This window comes from Poecilia latipinna, unplaced genomic scaffold (genome assembly GCF_001443285.1).
Source record: "Poecilia latipinna isolate Pla-1442-1.1 unplaced genomic scaffold, P_latipinna-1.0 Scaffold1855, whole genome shotgun sequence".
Classification (NCBI taxonomy): domain Eukaryota; kingdom Metazoa; phylum Chordata; class Actinopteri; order Cyprinodontiformes; family Poeciliidae; genus Poecilia; species Poecilia latipinna.
In genome coordinates, this window is record NW_015114471.1 from 214,167 (window position 1) to 232,053 (window position 17,887).

General features: G+C 39.7%; 2 protein-coding genes across 2 annotated transcripts in view; one reads left to right on the plus strand and one right to left on the minus strand.

The window, feature by feature from the left end:
- nedd8l (NEDD8 ubiquitin like modifier, like) overlaps positions 1 to 1,123 on the plus strand; it is a 5,073-nt gene extending 3,950 nt beyond the window's left edge. The window contains exons 2-4 of the mRNA XM_015014872.1: positions 396 to 443; positions 543 to 625; positions 724 to 1,123. Of these exons, the coding sequence (XP_014870358.1) occupies positions 396 to 443; positions 543 to 625; positions 724 to 847 (255 nt within the window). The 3' untranslated portion in view covers positions 848 to 1,123. The remainder of the gene's footprint in view (positions 1 to 395; positions 444 to 542; positions 626 to 723) is intronic.
- A 64-nt stretch (positions 1,124 to 1,187) lies between these two features.
- ap1g2 (adaptor related protein complex 1 subunit gamma 2) lies at positions 1,188 to 17,887 on the minus strand. Its single transcript, XM_015014870.1, has 22 exons — positions 17,751 to 17,887; positions 16,929 to 17,131; positions 15,247 to 15,371; positions 13,867 to 14,008; positions 12,915 to 13,011; positions 12,751 to 12,827; positions 12,580 to 12,675; positions 11,959 to 12,039; positions 11,232 to 11,330; positions 11,090 to 11,145; positions 10,469 to 10,582; positions 8,766 to 8,906; positions 8,357 to 8,411; positions 7,393 to 7,515; positions 7,149 to 7,238; positions 6,788 to 6,915; positions 6,502 to 6,606; positions 5,759 to 5,906; positions 5,019 to 5,181; positions 4,688 to 4,839; positions 3,847 to 3,945; positions 1,188 to 3,154 (listed from the first exon to the last, which is right to left on the minus strand). The coding sequence occupies exons 2-22, from the start codon at positions 17,127 to 17,129 to the stop codon at positions 3,062 to 3,064; spliced, it is 2,385 nt and encodes a 794-aa protein (XP_014870356.1). The 5' UTR covers positions 17,130 to 17,131; positions 17,751 to 17,887; the 3' UTR covers positions 1,188 to 3,061.

Below are 17,887 nucleotides of genomic sequence, written 5' to 3' on the forward strand. Positions count from 1 at the left end.
CATATTGTTTCCAATCTTACTGCCCAAAAAAAATTTTTTTTTTTTTTTCAAAAAGGGGTTTTTTTTTTTTGGGGGGGGGGGAGATATATATATATATATATATATATATATATATATATATATATATATATATATGTATATTATGCTATTATTTTTAGAAAGGTAACGATATGTACATGTATGATACAGTCACAACATTTAAGTGTAAGTTGGAAAAAAAACTGAGTCTAAATTATGCCTACATATATATATAAAAGAAAAATATATTTTTCTGTTGAGGCTTTAAAAAAATCACAATAGTGTTGTAGTTATAAATGTCATCATGGTGAGTTTGGAACAGCTTTCAGGTTGATCCGGTTGAATCTCACCCATGCTGTTAACGTTCCCACTTTCAGACCCTGACTGGAAAGGAAATAGAGATCGACATCGAGCCCACAGACAAGGTGAAGCATTGACGCAAACTACTGTTTTACAAAATAAAACCCTCATTACTCAACTGATTTTTATCAGCGCTGAGTGTTCTCGTTTTGTCCCACATCAAGGTGGAGCGAATCAAGGAAAGGGTTGAGGAGAAGGAAGGCATCCCTCCACAGCAACAGAGGCTCATCTACAGCGGGAAACAGATGTGAGCCAGCTCACTTTGTAGTCCTTTTTGTGATCCCTCCATAAGGGTTCTCCTTTAAAACCACAACCTGCCTCCTTCTGTCTTCCTCCCGTCTTCAGGAACGATGAGAAGACGGCTGCAGACTACAAGATCCAGGGCGGCTCGGTGCTCCATCTTGTGCTGGCGTTAAGAGGAGGATCAGAACCCCACAGAAGCTGCACACGCCTCTCTCCCTCGTCATGAGTTGCTGCTGACCTGAGACCTGCCGAGTGCCAACACCGCGGCGTTCAAATCAGTGTTAGAGCTAAATTAGGCTAATGCTACCAAGAAACAGCAATTAAAAACAAAACTAAAACTAAACCTTCAAAAAAAAAAAAAACTGAAAAATGGACGCTCTAATACATATGTAGATTTTTTTTGTGTGTGTTAACCTACATTGTTTTATTTGACTTTGAACAGTTAAACCACCACAGTTTGAAGATTATGTGATCTTTGCTTGTGAATAAAGGTGAAAGTTGACTTCTAGTGTCGTCCTTTGGTTACAAGAAAAAAAAAAAAAAAACCCCCCAGACATCAGATTAAGTCACGCCTGAGAATTTATTTTATTAGAAAACAAAACAGAATATTTAAAGACAATCAATATTCTCTCAGCTCTTTACAGTGGAGTCGTGTGTGTGTGTGTGATCTGACGTCTAGAGTGTTCGCTAAAAGCAGAGAGGATGAAAATGAGTCACAGAGCTAACACAAACACCCTGGTTTCATCTCGACATCTTGTTTTTTTTTTTTGTTTTTTTTTCCCCACCAACAAAAAGGCTGGGCGTGTCCATGGATTTAAAACTCTTGGTTGTGCTTCGACATTTGTTATCCAAAATATACATCTGGTAGGCAGCGGCGTGCCTGAATTTCTTCTTGTTTTGCTGTACATAATCTTCATAAATAAACCTGCTTTATTTAATCATCTGTAAACAATTGATAAGAGTCTAGCATCCAGGAGAGGTGTTGTTTGGTATGTCAAGTCTAACAAACTAAATAATCTTGGCCTCTGAAGGAAATGTTTTGAAAAAAGAAAAGAAAAAAGAGTGACAGAAGGCACAGGGGGAATGGTCAGGAGCTAAAACACCTGGATAATCGAAGAACTCTCTGAGATAAGAAAAGGCAACTCATATGGTTGTGTTTAAAATCTACTCTTCTATATCTCTCGCATTTTAATAAAAATAAATAAAAATTGAAGTAGTGGTTAGAAACTCATTGGTTAGTGTTTTTGCCTTGTTTAGACAGTGCAAAGAGCATAAAAACAAATATCTTTATATGGAGCAAAGATGAAAAGCCAAAAAAAAAAAAAAAAAAAAAAAAACAGTGAAAATAAAAACACTGAATGCAGCAGCAAGTCTTTCAAAAAAAACATTGAGCTGGCATAGTGGCTCTTTAAGGTTTGTGAACCCTCATTCATTTTCTGTATTAATGAATCTTTAAATAAAATATCTGATTTTTTCAGAGGCAGATAAGTATCTCAGATAAATAAAAAATGGATTTAAATTTTTTTTTCCTTTGTTAATCTTTAAAACATCTTCAGTCCTCGTTTCTTTAGAACCAGATGCAGCAAAACTGGCCCAGAGACATGATCGAAAGGATTCAATTTAAAACATGTCATAGGCCGAGATGACCTCATCGGCACACCTAGATTAATTTGGTTTAATTCTTGTCACTACTACATTGTAAGAACAAAAACTATGCTTTGAAACAAGTTGTGCAGGAATCTAGAAATCAAAGGGTTCACAAACATTCAAATCTACAAGAGAGCATTAGGGTCACACATTTCTTTTTTACATTTTAGTTCAACAGTAAAGTCAATTATTTTGTTCAAGAACAAATCTAAAATGTTGAGAAAAAAAGCAGAGGAAACAGGATGTTAAAGGAAAATGTCTGAACTGCTGTCAGTACAGGTCATTCACACAAAGAGGAAAAATCAAAGGCCCTTGTTCACAATCTCAACGTTTTTTTTAAGAAAAGTTCCTTAAAAATATATTGAGTGTTTTTTTTTAAATCAGCTTCTTGAACTCTAATCTAATTTCTTTTTTCCTTTTGTGTTTTGATTACAATTGTACTCCCCAGGATTTCACCCTTTTCCTCAACATTTCGAGTTGGTTCTTTTGACTTTAATCTTGAAACAGGAAAATAAATACTTTCTCCAAGTGACCCTAACACTCTGGTTAAAAAAAAAACAAACAAACTCCCTGCTTAAACATGTATAGTGATGATTTCATTTTACATAACCCATTCTTTTCTGCGATACCTGCAAATCCTTAAATGTTCACCGTTGTGATGTTTACCTGACGAGCACCAAAAAAATATCACTCCTTCAGTGTGGCTGTGGATTCCTGTGAAACACGTCATTTCTCAGGGTTTTGAAAACGACCTAACGGGACTCGGAGAGACGCCTCCTGGTCCGGCTGCGGTTCAGAGTCCCGGGAAGGAGTCGACCTGAACCATGTCCTGAACGACCGAGCCTTGGCAGGTGTAGGACACGCGGATCCTCATTTTCAGATTTACCTGAAATGTAAAGAACAGTTCACTGTTCATGTCTGATTATAGTAAAAATAAATAAATAAGAATACAACATGGTGCCCAAAGAGCTCGAGTCAATTTCCAACTTCACAGCCCCAACTTCTGAAGAAGTTTCCATCGGTGTTCTACTCCACCGCTAAGGGTGCAACGTTAAAGAATCACTACATTGAACGGGAGCAGCAGCTTGTGCGTCATTTCTCCGCTTGCGCCTTTGCACAAGGTTTCTGCGGGTTTCACCAACTCAAATTTAAGATGTTTCTTAAGACCGTCGCGACAGAAATGTACAAAAGAAAAATAAATCAATGGTATGTGTTGGCAACAGAAGTGAGCTAATGGCTAAGACAGACATCGTCCAGCTAACTGATGATAAATATACTGCTAATATAAGTATTTACTAGCTGGCTAGTAACTAGTAGCTTCAATCACCTCGAGTCACAGTACACACTGAAGCCGACTGTGTCAGAAAAGCCACATGAAAAAGAAAACTATTAATAAACGAGGTTAAATAATCTGCCTACAACTAAGTATAAGACCAATAACCAACTTACTTTAAGAAAAAGAAGAAGAAGAAAGAAATTAAGACATTTTAAGGCCTTAATTCTAAATACATTACTTTAAGGCATTTTAAGACTTGTTCAGGATGTGGGGACAGCCCTGTTTGCATTCTGCACACCAACCTTGTTGGGGTTGTTGAGGACCACCAGCTGGGTCAGTTTAGCGCCACCATGTGCAGGAAGAGAGTCCCTGCTCGGGGCCCTCATTTGTAGCTGCACACTCTGAAGAACAGAAAACAATAACAACACACAAAAAAAAAAAAAAATGGTGAAGCTGAAGCAGCAGCGTAGCAAAACAGGTGATTTTTACTTTAATTTACTGCCAGTAGGACTGTAGTAACGATTTTAGAGACAATAAAACCGAAGTAGCACATTTTAAATGTTGAAAATAAGACGTTTTATTGGTTGAATGTCTTTAACATAGATAAAATAAGAGTTCCTGGTTCCAGTAGTTGGTTTCACAACGCTAAGCATAAACCAAAATGCAATAGTTATTTTAGTGAGTTTTTTTTTTTTCATTTTAAAGTTGCATAAATTTAAATTTTCATTTCTAAACCTCACTGGACTCAGAAGACCAGAGGGATTTGTTCATTGTTGTGTTAAGGCAGTATGCTAACCGCTGTTAGCATTCCAAAGCAACAACATTTTGAACACGAACTGAGCGAACGCACAAACACATCCGGTTCAATAAGATGACAAACAGTTTACGGTCACCGTGATTTAATTATAGAAGACATTTTTAAATGAACTTAAATGATGTCAGTCTGTTTAAAATGTTTGCACTTCAGCTGACTGCTGCTAACAATTACATTCAGTGAGCCCCTAAGTATTTCATTAAAGCTCTACTGCTGTTGCTGCGGCCATTTTCCTCGCTTTAGCACTGAATGGTGCATTTATCACCGAACTCGACATCATCATAACAGATGCGGTTAGAAGGTGGCTTCATGGAGGGAGATAAACAAACCTTGGGCACTGCAGCTTGCAGGGTGAAGCCGCTGATGTCTGAGTCAGTGGAGTTGGAGGCGGTGAGCGTGACCGTCAGGCCCGACTCCGACTGCTGTTCGCAGCTTAGCGTCAGAGTCACACCATTTTTCTCGTACACCGTCACAGTGGGAGCTGAGGCAAGCAGAAGCATAAAGAAACGTGGAATTGATTCAGATACTTGGCGCAAACCAGCTTATGAAAAGTTAAATATACATTCTAAAAATGACATGTTTTTTTTTTTTTTTTTTTTTTTTTTACAGTCATCATATAGTTTTTGTGTTTCCATCTCATCTGTGTCTGATGGGACTGACCTGGGGCCAGAGGGGTGGGCTCGAACCCACCCAGCAGATCCAGGAGGTCTCCTCCAGCGCTGCTGGGGGCAGCAGTGAGCTGCGTTGATGCTGAGCCACCGACTGACGAGCCGGGCTGCAGGGGTTCCTGAGACCCTCCCAGCAGATCCAAGAGGTCAACCACCTGAGCAAAAAAAAAAAAAAAAAAAAAAAACACAGAACATAAATACACAGATATTTAAAATAGAACTAAGCCAAACAAACTGTAGCCGCGCTTCCACTTACCATGAATTTGCGTAAATTCGAATTACAGAAATAAATCTTCTTAATAGAAGCATGCTAATTTCGAATAAACACATTTTTCGCTAAAACGTTTTTACTCTAGAATCAGGAGGTTTTTCAGTCACATCGAAATTGGAGTTTCTCACCAAAGCGCGATGGAAACACTTTTTCTGCGTCACACCGGTTTGTATTCTGTGACAGAGTATTAGGACCGTAAAAAGGAATAAAAATAGTAATAAAATTATGAGAATAAAGTCGTAATATTAGCAGAATAAAGTCGTAATATTAGCAGAATAAAGTCATATTATGAATATTCTCATGTTATGATGATTTTACCCTCAGAATATTGTTACTTTATTCTTACATTATTACAATAAACCATTATTAAACTTCCTGGTGACCGTCAAAATAAAAAAATAAAAAAAAGCAAACAATAACTATAGTTAAGAGATAATTTAGGAAGGTCTGTGTTCTCATACCTGGCCAGCTGGTTGTGGCGGCAGCGCCGTCTCTTCCTGTTTGACCTTTCCTGGTTGGCTCTCCTTCATGGGTTCCTCGCTCAGCTCTCCGTTGGTTTGACCCAGAGAGTTTTTCTGAATCACAGGCATCCTCTCCAGCACAGCCGCCCTGCGGAAACAAGCAACGACCTCAGGCTGGAAATAGCTACAGCCGTACAAGTGAGTGCTCTTTGCTTCATCAGAACATTCTTCAAACACAGAAGCGCGACAGAGACGGTGAACCTGGAACGAGAGACGGTGTGTTTTATTGACCTCGGAACTTAGAACCTGGATATGGGAATGACTTTAAACCCAGTTTAGCCAAAACTTCCTTATTAGTCCAGACTGAATGATAAACTGATTAATGGGAGAATAAATGGATGGACGGGCAAATCGATATATGGATAAACTAACAAATGGATGGACTGATAGTTAAAGAACTGCTCCGGTTTACAGATTCCTCATTTTTTGTAGCTAATACTTAAATATCAAAAATAAAAGTTCACCCTGAATTTCTAACACATTTTGATGGTGATCAGACTTTTCTAGAGTAAAAAAATACCCAGACCTTGGAGATACTCTACTCAAACTTCCATACTGCTTAAGAATCCCAAATGAAGTCTAAAATAGAGTAGAGAACATTGTCTATTTGTTATAAAAACTTGAGAGCCATTGTCTTGGAACATAAGAAAGAAAAAACCTGACGCTGCTCTGTCTTTGCCTACCTCATGTGGTCATACTTCTTGAAGAGTGCGTTGTATTCAACCGCCCTCTGCTGGAGCTCCACGTCTATGCAGCTTCCGTAGATGCTGACGATGCTCCTGATCCGACTGCCGGTGGTGAGCGCGATCATGAGGAGAAAGAGAGACGGAGAAATTACGCAAGCTGCTTACAGCCAGCGTTCTGCAGAAGTTCTTCCATCAACAAACTGGTCTGTTAAGGGCTTTTTACACGATTCTGATCACTGTGGAGCACCAGGGACTAAAAAGGTGCTTTGCTTTGTTTCCTTACTCCACATTGTCTGTGATGCGTGTGCTCAGTTTCATGGTGGCGGTGAGAGCGAAGCCTCTGGTCGTTGGAGTCGACATGTGCGACTGTAAAACTATTTCTAAAGCGTCCAGGACGTCGTCCTCCGTCACCTGATGAAGACACGTGCAAAACAAACAAACAAAAAAAAAAAAAATGTGATAAACCTACAAAAAAAAAATGACATTTTAAATTCAGTTTTGAGTAAAATAAATGCCACTATCTTTCTCCCTTTAACCGTGTGGAGTTAAAAAAAAAAACAAACAAAAAAAACGATTTGTTTCTCCCTGAACATTGTGACCATCTTGCACTCTTCGCTTTCTACCTAAACACATCAGTACTTCACCTGCACAGCTTCTGTCTCCTGACACTCTCCTTTCAGCAGCAGGTCTCCATACTCTCCTATACACCAGCAAGCCACCTGGACCAGGGGTTGCTGCGAACACAAAGAAACTCCACTTGTACATCACTTGGAGACACATAGGAGAAGCATAAATTCTCACTTTTTAAAAAATTTTTTATTAAAAAACAAATCTGTTTCCATCCAACTCAAACGCTGCAGTGAAACTGGAGCAGCCTGAGTCTCAGACCTGAGAGATGTCGGTGAACAGCGCCCGGTAGAGCTTGTGGACGGTGTAGCAGTGCAGCTCTGAGGTGTTGGTGATGAGCTGAATCAGGTTAGGCACAGTTTCATCTCTGACGTCGCCCCCTGCCTGCGAGGGAGGAAACGACACACGCGCTCACGCGAACGCGGCAGTAGGTCCTTCAGCATCGTGTCGTCATATGTATTTCTTCAATATGCATATATTGAAATTCAATGAAAATAGCGGCGGCATTTAGCAAAAAGACCAACCCTTCATGTTACACTAGCAAAAAAAAAAAAATATTAGCCATTCACCGCAAGACATGAAATGGTTAATAAATTATTGAAATAATTGTCAGCTAATTTAGTAATTGATTAATTGAAAAATTAAGCAATATGTGGAACTGTTGAATTTACACTTTCTTACCAATTAAAAGAGAGAAAAAAAAGCTTAGTTAGGAGGCATTTAAAAAAAAAACCCAGAAGTTTATTTTCCCTGAATTTTGTATTAGTTTTTGTCAAATTACAACCACAAACTTCAAAATCTTTTTAATGCGTCATCCAAAAACGGGAAGAGAGTGAAACCAATCAAGACCGGGCCAGAGAGCATTAATCAACTAAGATGCTTGTAGAAACTCTGGAGGAGCTGCAGAGATGCAAAGCTCAGCTGGGAGAGTAACTGTTAGTCAAATTAGTGTGGAGTTTTACTTCATGTCTTCTACTTCTTTACAACACTTCCTATCCAGCTGCTGATGAAGGAAGACCACTGGACCACTAAATTATGAATAAAAACACCTGCTAATAAAGGGAACACTAAAACACGTGAAACAGGAGTGCAAACGTTGGCGATCAAAGTCGTCGATGCCTCCTGTACGAGCCTAATAACTCATCAAAGTTTGTGGCTGTAAGGCGACAAAATGTCAGCACGACTCATTTCGCGAGGCTCTGAGTGTTTACTACAGTGAACTTACCGTGGTGAGAACATGCAGGATGGTGTCAATGTGCCAGCGTTTGGAGGGTGCATACCTGACAGAGACACACACACACACACACACACACACACAGCCAACTGAGCAGTGCTCTGCGGTGAGACGAGCGCGCTGAATCTGTATCTGCATTGTGTGTAGGAGAATAAGTGCTGGGCAGTGTCTGTCAGACAGGAATATCACTGAGTGGATAAGTAGAGCCTTTATTACATCTGCCTCAGCATTAAAACTGCCCCATTCTGGGTCAAAAAAAAAAAAAAACACAACACGTCCAATCTGTTCACATGCATGAGGGGAAGTCATCTGTGTTTGCATGCGTTACGAGGCTGTGTTGAGAATAAATCAGTCGTTTATACGCGGAATAAAATCCACCAAACGTTCTTTGAGACTCTACCTTTCAGCAGCGTTAAATATGCCGCTGGCAGCCTGAGCCCGCAGCTCGGGGGGGCAGGAGGAGAGGAAGATGAGCAGTTCCTTCATCATGGAGCGGATGTTGGAGGCCGACACCAAAGCCAGGGACAGCTCCAAAGCACGCCTACATGGACGGGAGAGGAGGATCAAAGGTGCTAATTAATCCGGCTTGGCTGCGTCGACAGGCGCTCACAGCGTTCCCCGACGTGAAAAAAGGAACATCTTTAAATATTGATACTCGGGGGTTTATCTCTTCATATGAACATTAAAAGAGATGCTTTAAAAAGGCTTAAATGCTAGTCTGTTTGGTACAAATGCTCTGTCTCATTAAGAATGCAGAACGCAATTTTTTTTTTTAAATGCATGCCAGATAAGTGAAGCAGCTCCCAAAGAAAGAGGCTGAAACACGAGAAAATAAGGGAGCCAAAAATCACAGGTGGTGTGAAACTGTCTCACTTCCTGGTTGTAAATTTGTTGAGAGCTTGTGTGGATTTATTGAAACGTAATCGTGAAAGATGTTTTTAATGGTGAGACACTACTAAAAAAAAAAAAAAATAATCAAATCTTGCTTTTGTAACCGATTCACTGTGTTTATTCAAATCTTTTTTTTTTTTTTTTCAAAAGCAATAAATGTAACAACAGGCGTTTTTCAGGTTTGGTTCACGATTGAATCTATAAATAGATATAAAATGTGTATTATGATGATATGCAACCATTTCTACTTCAGTTTCGTAGATTTAGCAGTGGATCCCCTAATCATACAGATCCAGATGGATCTTCCTCTTTGCAAACAAAGTGCAGGATGAGATTAAGTCAAATTATTATTAATCCTTTGTAATCGTTTTTTTTTTTTTTTGACGTTTTCTTCCATAAAAATAAATCTTAAAAACATGTTCTTGCCTTTATTTAATCTAAATATAACTTCTGCACATCTTTACATAATGGCAAATTATGTAGTTTTCCTAGATTCGAACTGATTTCCCGTATGTTTTTACATAAATTATACAACTTTTTTTTTCTAAGCATGTCGCAATAAGCAATTAATCGATTAATCACATGATAAATTAAAATAAACTCAATAACTTTCATTTTAACAATTAATATTTTTTGAAGGGCAATTTTGTTCTGAGACTTCATAATCCATTCTATTATTTATGGTTTTGGTTGTAAGCGTCTCCAATAATGATATTGAAGTAACTATACAGGCGTCCTAAAAATTGTCAAGTTAAAAGCTAAAAAAGAAAAATAACGTTTTTAAAATCATAATAATGACATATGGATGGGTTTTGTCCTGTTTTACCATGAAATTTAAATGAAAGCCAAATACATGGTAAATTAAATCAAGAACTTTGTGTTACCAATATTTGCCATCATAAGGGGACTTCAATTTGCTAAAGAAAATCTTCCCCTAAAAATGGTAAAAATTGTCCATCTGCATCAACAGTTTGTGCTTGAGAAACCAAATTTGTGCAATTAAAAAAAAAAATACAATTAAGAAGCCACAAAAAAAAAAAAAAAAAAAAAATCATTCCAATGGCTGCAAATGGGTCACTTTGGACACCTCTGGTCTTCTGACTCCTGCTTGAAAACAGACTCTTTTGTACCCTGGGTGTGAGTTAGAGGCCTTTCATGTAGTGGTGTTTCTGTTTCAGCCCATTTTTCACCAAAGAAATAGGCAACGATTACCGCTTGACAGATGCGTCCTGGTCCTTCAGGCAGTCCACTATGGTCCCACGGTGCCGCTGAACTGCATTGTGGTCTGTCGAAACGATCTTCTGAAGAGAGGTCATGGCAATATATCTGCAAGAGGACCAACAATGAAGCATTTCCTTTTTATACCACATCATGAACAGTGATTAACAACAGTGTCAGCACTTTTCTACAGTTCTAAGCAAAGACATTATGTTTGGGCAGATATGATCAAGTAAGGCAGGTCTAACAGGAAAGAAACATTCTCATCACTGCCGCCCTGGCACAAAGAGAGTCAGTAGTTCTGCAAGAGCAAACTAGATGGACCCGTTCCATCACTTATTAAAAGCACCAACAAATCCACAATTCAACAAAACCTCTAGGAACCTATGCAACAAGTCCACATTCACTGCTAAAATGTGCTTAAACTGAGCGAGCTCCTAGTGTAAAACGCTCAGAGGGAAAGTAATTATTCAGCTCGGCCTGCTGGAAGGAGATCAGTCACTTTTGAAATAAAGAAGGAAAAAAAAAAAGCCTTCACAGAGATCAGAGGAAATGGGCGGTGAGCAGAGTCGACAGAGGGTGAAGGAATAAAACAGGAAGAAAATCAGCACTGACCGAATGTTCCTGTCATTATTCAGGAGGAATCTTCCCAGGATGTTTACAGCCAAAACCTATGGAGCATGTGAAGTTATGAGCGTTTGACAATCAAATAAAGCCTGCTGAGGTAACGATGCAGTAAAAAGAGAACGTGTCTCACTCTGAGGCCGCTCTCTGACTTTATGTCCAGTACAGTGAGAACAGTTTCATAGAGCACAGCGTTGCCCACGGTCTTGGTACTGTCTGTGTTGGTCGCTACCTAGAAAACAAATCGCACGTCAGTAAGCTGCCGTTGTTGGACAACAGACTGAATTTCAAGTTTCATCACCTCAAATTTAAGACTTTTTAAAACCAAAAAAAAAAAAAAAAAAAAAAAAAGTTTAAGATGTTTATCATGACGGAGCAGTACAAAGAAATGCAGGGGACCGAAACTGGGGGGGTTTTGGCTCTTGGCAGCAGATTTGTGCTTCTCACATCACTTGCTAACTCAGTGATGAGTTAGCAAGCTAGCTACCTAGAGAGACATATGGTAGCTGCCAATGGCTCGTTTGTGTGCTAGCGAGCTAGCAAGCAAGTATTAGCAGTTAAATACCAATAGCCTTAACCACCTTCAGTCACAGAACATGTCTGCACACGACTAGAATACAAAATGTAAGACTTTACATTTTTTTCAATGAATTCAAGAGATTTTAAGGCCTTAATTTTACATAAATTAATATAAAACCTTTTAAGGATTCGAGGACACTCTACATTTTGCAAACAATTCAGTCTGGTACAGACAAGGAAGATATCCAAAAGACAAATTTGAACAGCAAACTTTTCTGGAACTGAGCAAAACATCTCATTATCCCAGTACTGCTGTCCGGTTGGAAGAATAAAAACAAAACCTGAGCTAGGAGGTCGTTCATGGCGTCGCTCGCTGCTTCGTTGTTCCGACCGAGGATCCTCAGCAACCTTAGGATGCGTACCTGAAGGAAAAGTTGGGGGGAGAAGAAGCACAAAAAGACAGGAGAAATAATACACCTGTGTATACTTGCATCGAAGTATTCAGTGCCTTGCAAAAGTATTAACACCTTTTGGCAGTTTTGACATTACACTTATAAACTTTGTTGTATTTCATGGGGATTTTAAATGATAGGTCAATTAAAAGTAATGTAGGTTCTCCAAATCTCTTACCAATAAATATTTTAGAAGTCTCATGTGTAATCTGCCTGCTTTACTCTAAACTTAGTGCAACCAGCTGGCACAAGAAGTCACCAAATTCCAATAAAAATACATTGAAATTTGTTGTTGCAATGTGGCAAAATGTAGAAAAGTTGAAGAGGTCTGAGCAGTTTTGCAAGGCACTATGAATTGCTCTAAGTTTAAACAAATGTTGACATAAATTTACAAAGCATAACAGAAAAAAAAACCCAATCTGGGTTTAAGTCAATAAAATATCCAGTGACGCCAAAGAGAAGAAGCGGACATCTTTTGCAAGCGTCAAAGTCCTAAAGAGCGAGGCTGACCTGTAGGAACGGATCACTGACTCCTGCCACGTCGTGGTCCGGAGAATACCCTGAAATCACCAGGCCTTTCATGATCTGAACCAGATCCGGGACCGTCTGGAGAGCACACGACACACCCACCGTTACGGCACGCACATTACCGCAGAGCCACCGGATCGGGACGCCGCTTACCTTCCTGAAGCGCTCCAGCGTTTCTGGGCTGCGCTCACACAGCTCAGTAATGAGCACAACAGCTCCATGTAGCACACCTGCACGTAAAAAGGTAAATGCGAGAAGGTCATGGAAGCAACATCCGGGACACCGGGACGCAAGACGTGGGATTAAAATCTACCAACCGTGGTTCTTCTCGGAGAGGAGGGAGCGAGCTGACGGGACAAAGAGCTCTCCTAGATCATGGACTTTCCTCACGATGTGAACGGCACATAAAGCAGCCTGCAAGATAAATTACGCAATCTCATACCAAGAGTGGTTAAATTTAAACAGAGGAGCTACAAATACCTCAATTCAAAGGCTACTATTAGCTATCATCTACATTAATATGTAGCTAAATTAATCTGCAACGTTTCCAATCTGTTGTTTTACATTTTGCTAAACTCTAGTAACATTAGGACTACCAACTCAATAATAAATAGGATAAAGCAGAAGTTTGTTTTCTTATTAATCAAGCGACTGAAAGAATAAGCCTTGACAGCGATTGGAGAAAAAAGTGTGTCAGATTTTTACACACCAATCATCCCTCAAAAAGATAAGGGTGTATTGCAAAAATGTAACCCGTGTTACACAAACATCTAACAAACGGCGGATCATGTGGTAAAATGGATATTCTAAATCTGAGAGGTTTTAGTCACAATATTAATCTGGTGTTACTGGAAAACTTAAATTCAAATGGACGTATAAGAAAATAGTGTCAACTTGAATCTCTAATCAAGTTTTATTGAAGTTTTCGCTACCTACTAAAAATCTCAATCTGGACATCCCTAAAATGAACAATAATGCGTTTGTGTAAAACCGATAAAACATTTCTTATTTTGTATCAAATGAATAAAACTCATTATGGTTCTAGTCTGTGCAGAGTTCATCTTCATCTGTAACAAATTCCTCTTTGACTGGTGAAGCTTGGGGTCGGACACCGACTGCTCATAATAACATAAAACTCCCACATACCAAAAAAATTATAATAAAATAAACCGCTGACATTCTTTGGTGTTTCCAGTAATACCAAAAAGAGCTCTACAAATGGATAAATGTGTCGGAACTGCATGAATTAAAAAAAGGAAATGCTGTAACCTTTTTCTTTATGTAAGAGTTGGAGGAGCGCAGCAGTCTGTCGATCTCTGGGGCCAGGTCCCTGCACATCTCAGCTGAACCCATACAAGCCAGCGTGCACAGAGCCAGAGACTGCACGTACTGGTTGCTATGAGACAAGTCGCTGAACGAGACAAACACAGAAACATAAATTGATCGCAAAAAAAAATAAAAAAAATAAAATAAAATAAAACTTGGACATATAATTTATCTGAATGACATGAAACACTTTTATGATTAGTTATTTTTTCATTCCACTGAGGTTTGTCTCTTTCATTAAAATTATCTTTTGGCCACATTCTTCAGATTATAGGAAACAACTTTTAATATCACCCAAAATCTGAGGAAAATACATAGAAGTCCGTCTAAATTACAAACCAGTCTGAAGAACCCAAACATCTCTTGAAGGGGACCAACATGAAGTAGGAAAAAATACCTCAAAAAGTAACAACATCTAAAGAAATTAAAGACTAGATGAGAAGCAAAGTTGTTGAGACCCATCAGCCTGGAAAGAGTTACAACAAAGTGTTTTCTATGACTCCAGCAAGAGCCGACTAGCACAAAAAACAAAAATAAAAGCAGATTAATGTTCCCAGGTTCATGATTCAACAATAAGACATGATAAGAAAAAACGACCAGAAAACCCCACAAAGGTTTGTCTCACGTTTACCAAGAAAAAACCCCAAAACAAAATATCTTCTTAATCGTTTTCGGTAAATATTCTGTAACAGTTACATCTGTACTTACATCTAATAATCTTAATATAGAAATTAAGAGAAAAACATCAAACATGGTGGAGGGAGCGTAGTGATCTAGGCTGATGTTTTTTTACCGTCAAAGGTGGAATCAACACTTTCACTCTTGAAAATGCGTGACCGTCAGTCCGTCGCAAATTCTACATGTTAATTCCGCAAAATAAAAATCACAATGGAGGTTTGGGAGTGGCCTAGTCCAAGTCATGGCTCGATTTTAACTCAGATGCTGTCGTGTGATGCTAAGCGGGCCATTCTTAATCGAAAACCCTTTCATCCTGGGAAGAAATTTAGTTAAAAGCTGATTGCCAGCTTTCACAAACACTTAATGGGAGTTCTTGTTGCCATGGGCGACACAACCAGTTATTAGATTTTCATATTAAAATGTGTTTGATCGTCTGAAACACTGAAGTGTAAGAAAAACAGAAAAACGTAAGAGACTAACTATCTTTCCACAGCACTATGTGTGATTATAACTTTATTCTGACCAACCACTGACGTTTAGCCGTACGAAGAGGAAATGCACCAACACAAAAAGTGTTTTTCTCCCTGCATGAATATAAACGCAGATCGTATTACATACAGTGCAGTTAGTAAGAGTTCTCCTCACTTCTTTATGGAGTTTGTGATGAGCAGGCTTGCATCCTGCTTCTCGTCCAGCAGCATCATCGCTCCCAGGTACCCCACGCGCTTCTCGCTGTAGCGCGGGCTGGCAATCATCCGAACGCACTCCATCTACACAAGAAAAAGAAACGACTCTGTGAAGTGTGGAGTTGCTTGAAACACTGACCCCTTTGCTGAAGCCCAAAGGCAAAAATCTTTGCTCTTTCATCACTCTGAGCAGAGGAGACTCGGTAGTCTGAGCGTGGAAACGACAGAGTCAGTGGCCTACTTACAGGAGATTTGTTGATCTTTGACAAGTTTTGCTTGAGGGAATTAAACACAATTTACATTGTTCAGATAACAGAAAGGATATATATATAAAAAAGGGACTAAGATCAACCACTTACTACAGCGTCTTGGAAAAGTCTTCACACTTTGTCATGTTAGAAAAAGGATTTTATGTGACAGACCAACACAAAGTCGCACAAAAATGTGAAATGGACAGAAAATTAAGCAGGTTTTCAGTAGTAAAACGATATCCCAATCGTGCTGCGCTCTGCAAACACACCCTTTACGAAAGCAGCTGTTGAAAGAAAACCATAAGATCTCCGGTTTACAGCAACTCTCGCAACTTCGAGATGCAGCCTTGCTTCAACACGTCTGAGCCATGTCTCTGATCTTCCTCATCAGCTCTGCAGAACCCGGCCTGGAATCGATTGATTCAGGCATGTTGGAGAAGGAATGAGTCTAAAAACCTGCAGGAAGGTAGCTCAGGGTTTCTGCAGGTTACACCAACTCAAATTTAAGACTTTTTAAGACCATTATGAATTAAACTTAAGACCTCTGTCTTCACAGAAATGCACAAAGTGCGTCCATCCAATTGGCAATAAACTTGCACTTACCTAAGACAAACAGCTTGTGAACTAGCAAAGGGTATGTTAGCAGTGAGTTAGCGGTAGCCTCAACCGTCCAATGTAGATGTCTGAGAGCGATTCAAATTTTACCTGACAGAAAAGTCTCAGGAGAAAAACAAATATGTATACGTATGTGAATCTATATGATTAAATAGTTTTGTCAACACAAATTTTAAGACCTGTGATCAACGTATGTAAGACCCACTTACTTTTTTATGATTATAAGATATTGTAAGGCCTTAATTTAATACTTTTTAACGATTGACAGACACCCAGTAGCGCAGAGTTGGACACCCGAACATTCAACAGAGAATTTGTGGTAAGAATTAACTCCTGATGTCTACAATCGATCTTGAACGGATCCGACTGAGCGTGACCTATTTTTCTAAATGAGGGACGGGACAAAAACTTAGTTTCTAGATGTGCGAAACAGGTAGAGACATTTACCAAAATAATCTCCAAGTGGGAGCAGAAAGGGTTTTCACAAAGTCTTGACTCAAAGTGACTAAGTACGATGAGAACCTTTTGTTGCGCTTCAGATTTATAAACGAAATCCCAAGAAAAGACATTGAAGCTTATGCTTGTAAAATGGCAACATGTGGAAGGGGCGTGGACGTTCTGCTTTATCACACAAATAACACCTCTCGGTGCCTCACTTCTCTTTGGACTTGGACTTTGCGAAAGTCGGCATGAAGTGAAAGCAGACACTTGATGGTTTCCCACACTTCAGCCCACGCAAAACCCCATGACAGGAATTAACTAAATCTCCCCTCACCTGACCAAAGTGAGCAGGGTAGCCCAGCATGTGCACGTAGAGCAGCTTGGCCAGGTTGTGCGACCGCCCGCCGTTGTCGGTTTGTCTGAACTGGGCCCGGATGGCGGCACACTCTCTCTGGATGACCCCCCGTTCCTCACACTGGGTCCTGGCTGACCTGATGGCTCGGATCATCTCCTGCAGCGGGACTGATGGAGACATGGCTGCGGGCGTGCAAGGGAGACGTTGGGCCGAGGGAGAGAGGAAGAGAGAGACGTTAAATGGGTTATTGTTTTGTGTTCAGCTGTTCATATTAAGGTGATCCCAGGAGAAACTATTTTCAGAGATCTCTCAGGTCAGTTTGTGTTTCACTTCCTGTTTCCACACGTCCAGCTGTGTGTGGGCGAATGACAGAGTTACTACAATGTACTAAATTCAATCTGCATTGTAAAAACAAACAGAAATAATAATAATAATTTTAAAAAAATCAAACTGCAGAAAAAAAACATGGTGTGCTTCTCACAAAAACATTTCAGCCCCCATTAAAGCTTAGAAGTGTGTTGTATCCGGTGACACCCTGAGTCATTCTAATAACAACTGCCATTTTTCCCCCCAGTTATATCACTTTGACGTCAAAAACTAGAACATTACCAATTTGGTCAAAATGTTACATATCCACACACCGCCCCAGTCGATGCTGCAGGTCAGTGAGCAGAGCCAGAGACTGACTGGACCGAGCTAACCTGCTGCTGGATGCTGTCAGAGCCTTGAGGAGACAGCTGGGCTACAAGAGCAAGCTAACCCACTGCGACATTACGTCTGCGTGACAAAACGACGACCTACCTCGATAGTAATGTTTGTATTTTGAAAAAATAAAGCGTTGTTTAACCGACCCCCTCCAACACTCGGCCGCATTCAGTTGGCTGGAAACCCAAATACCGTCTATCCATGCAGGTGACGTCAAAACGAAGACTGTAATC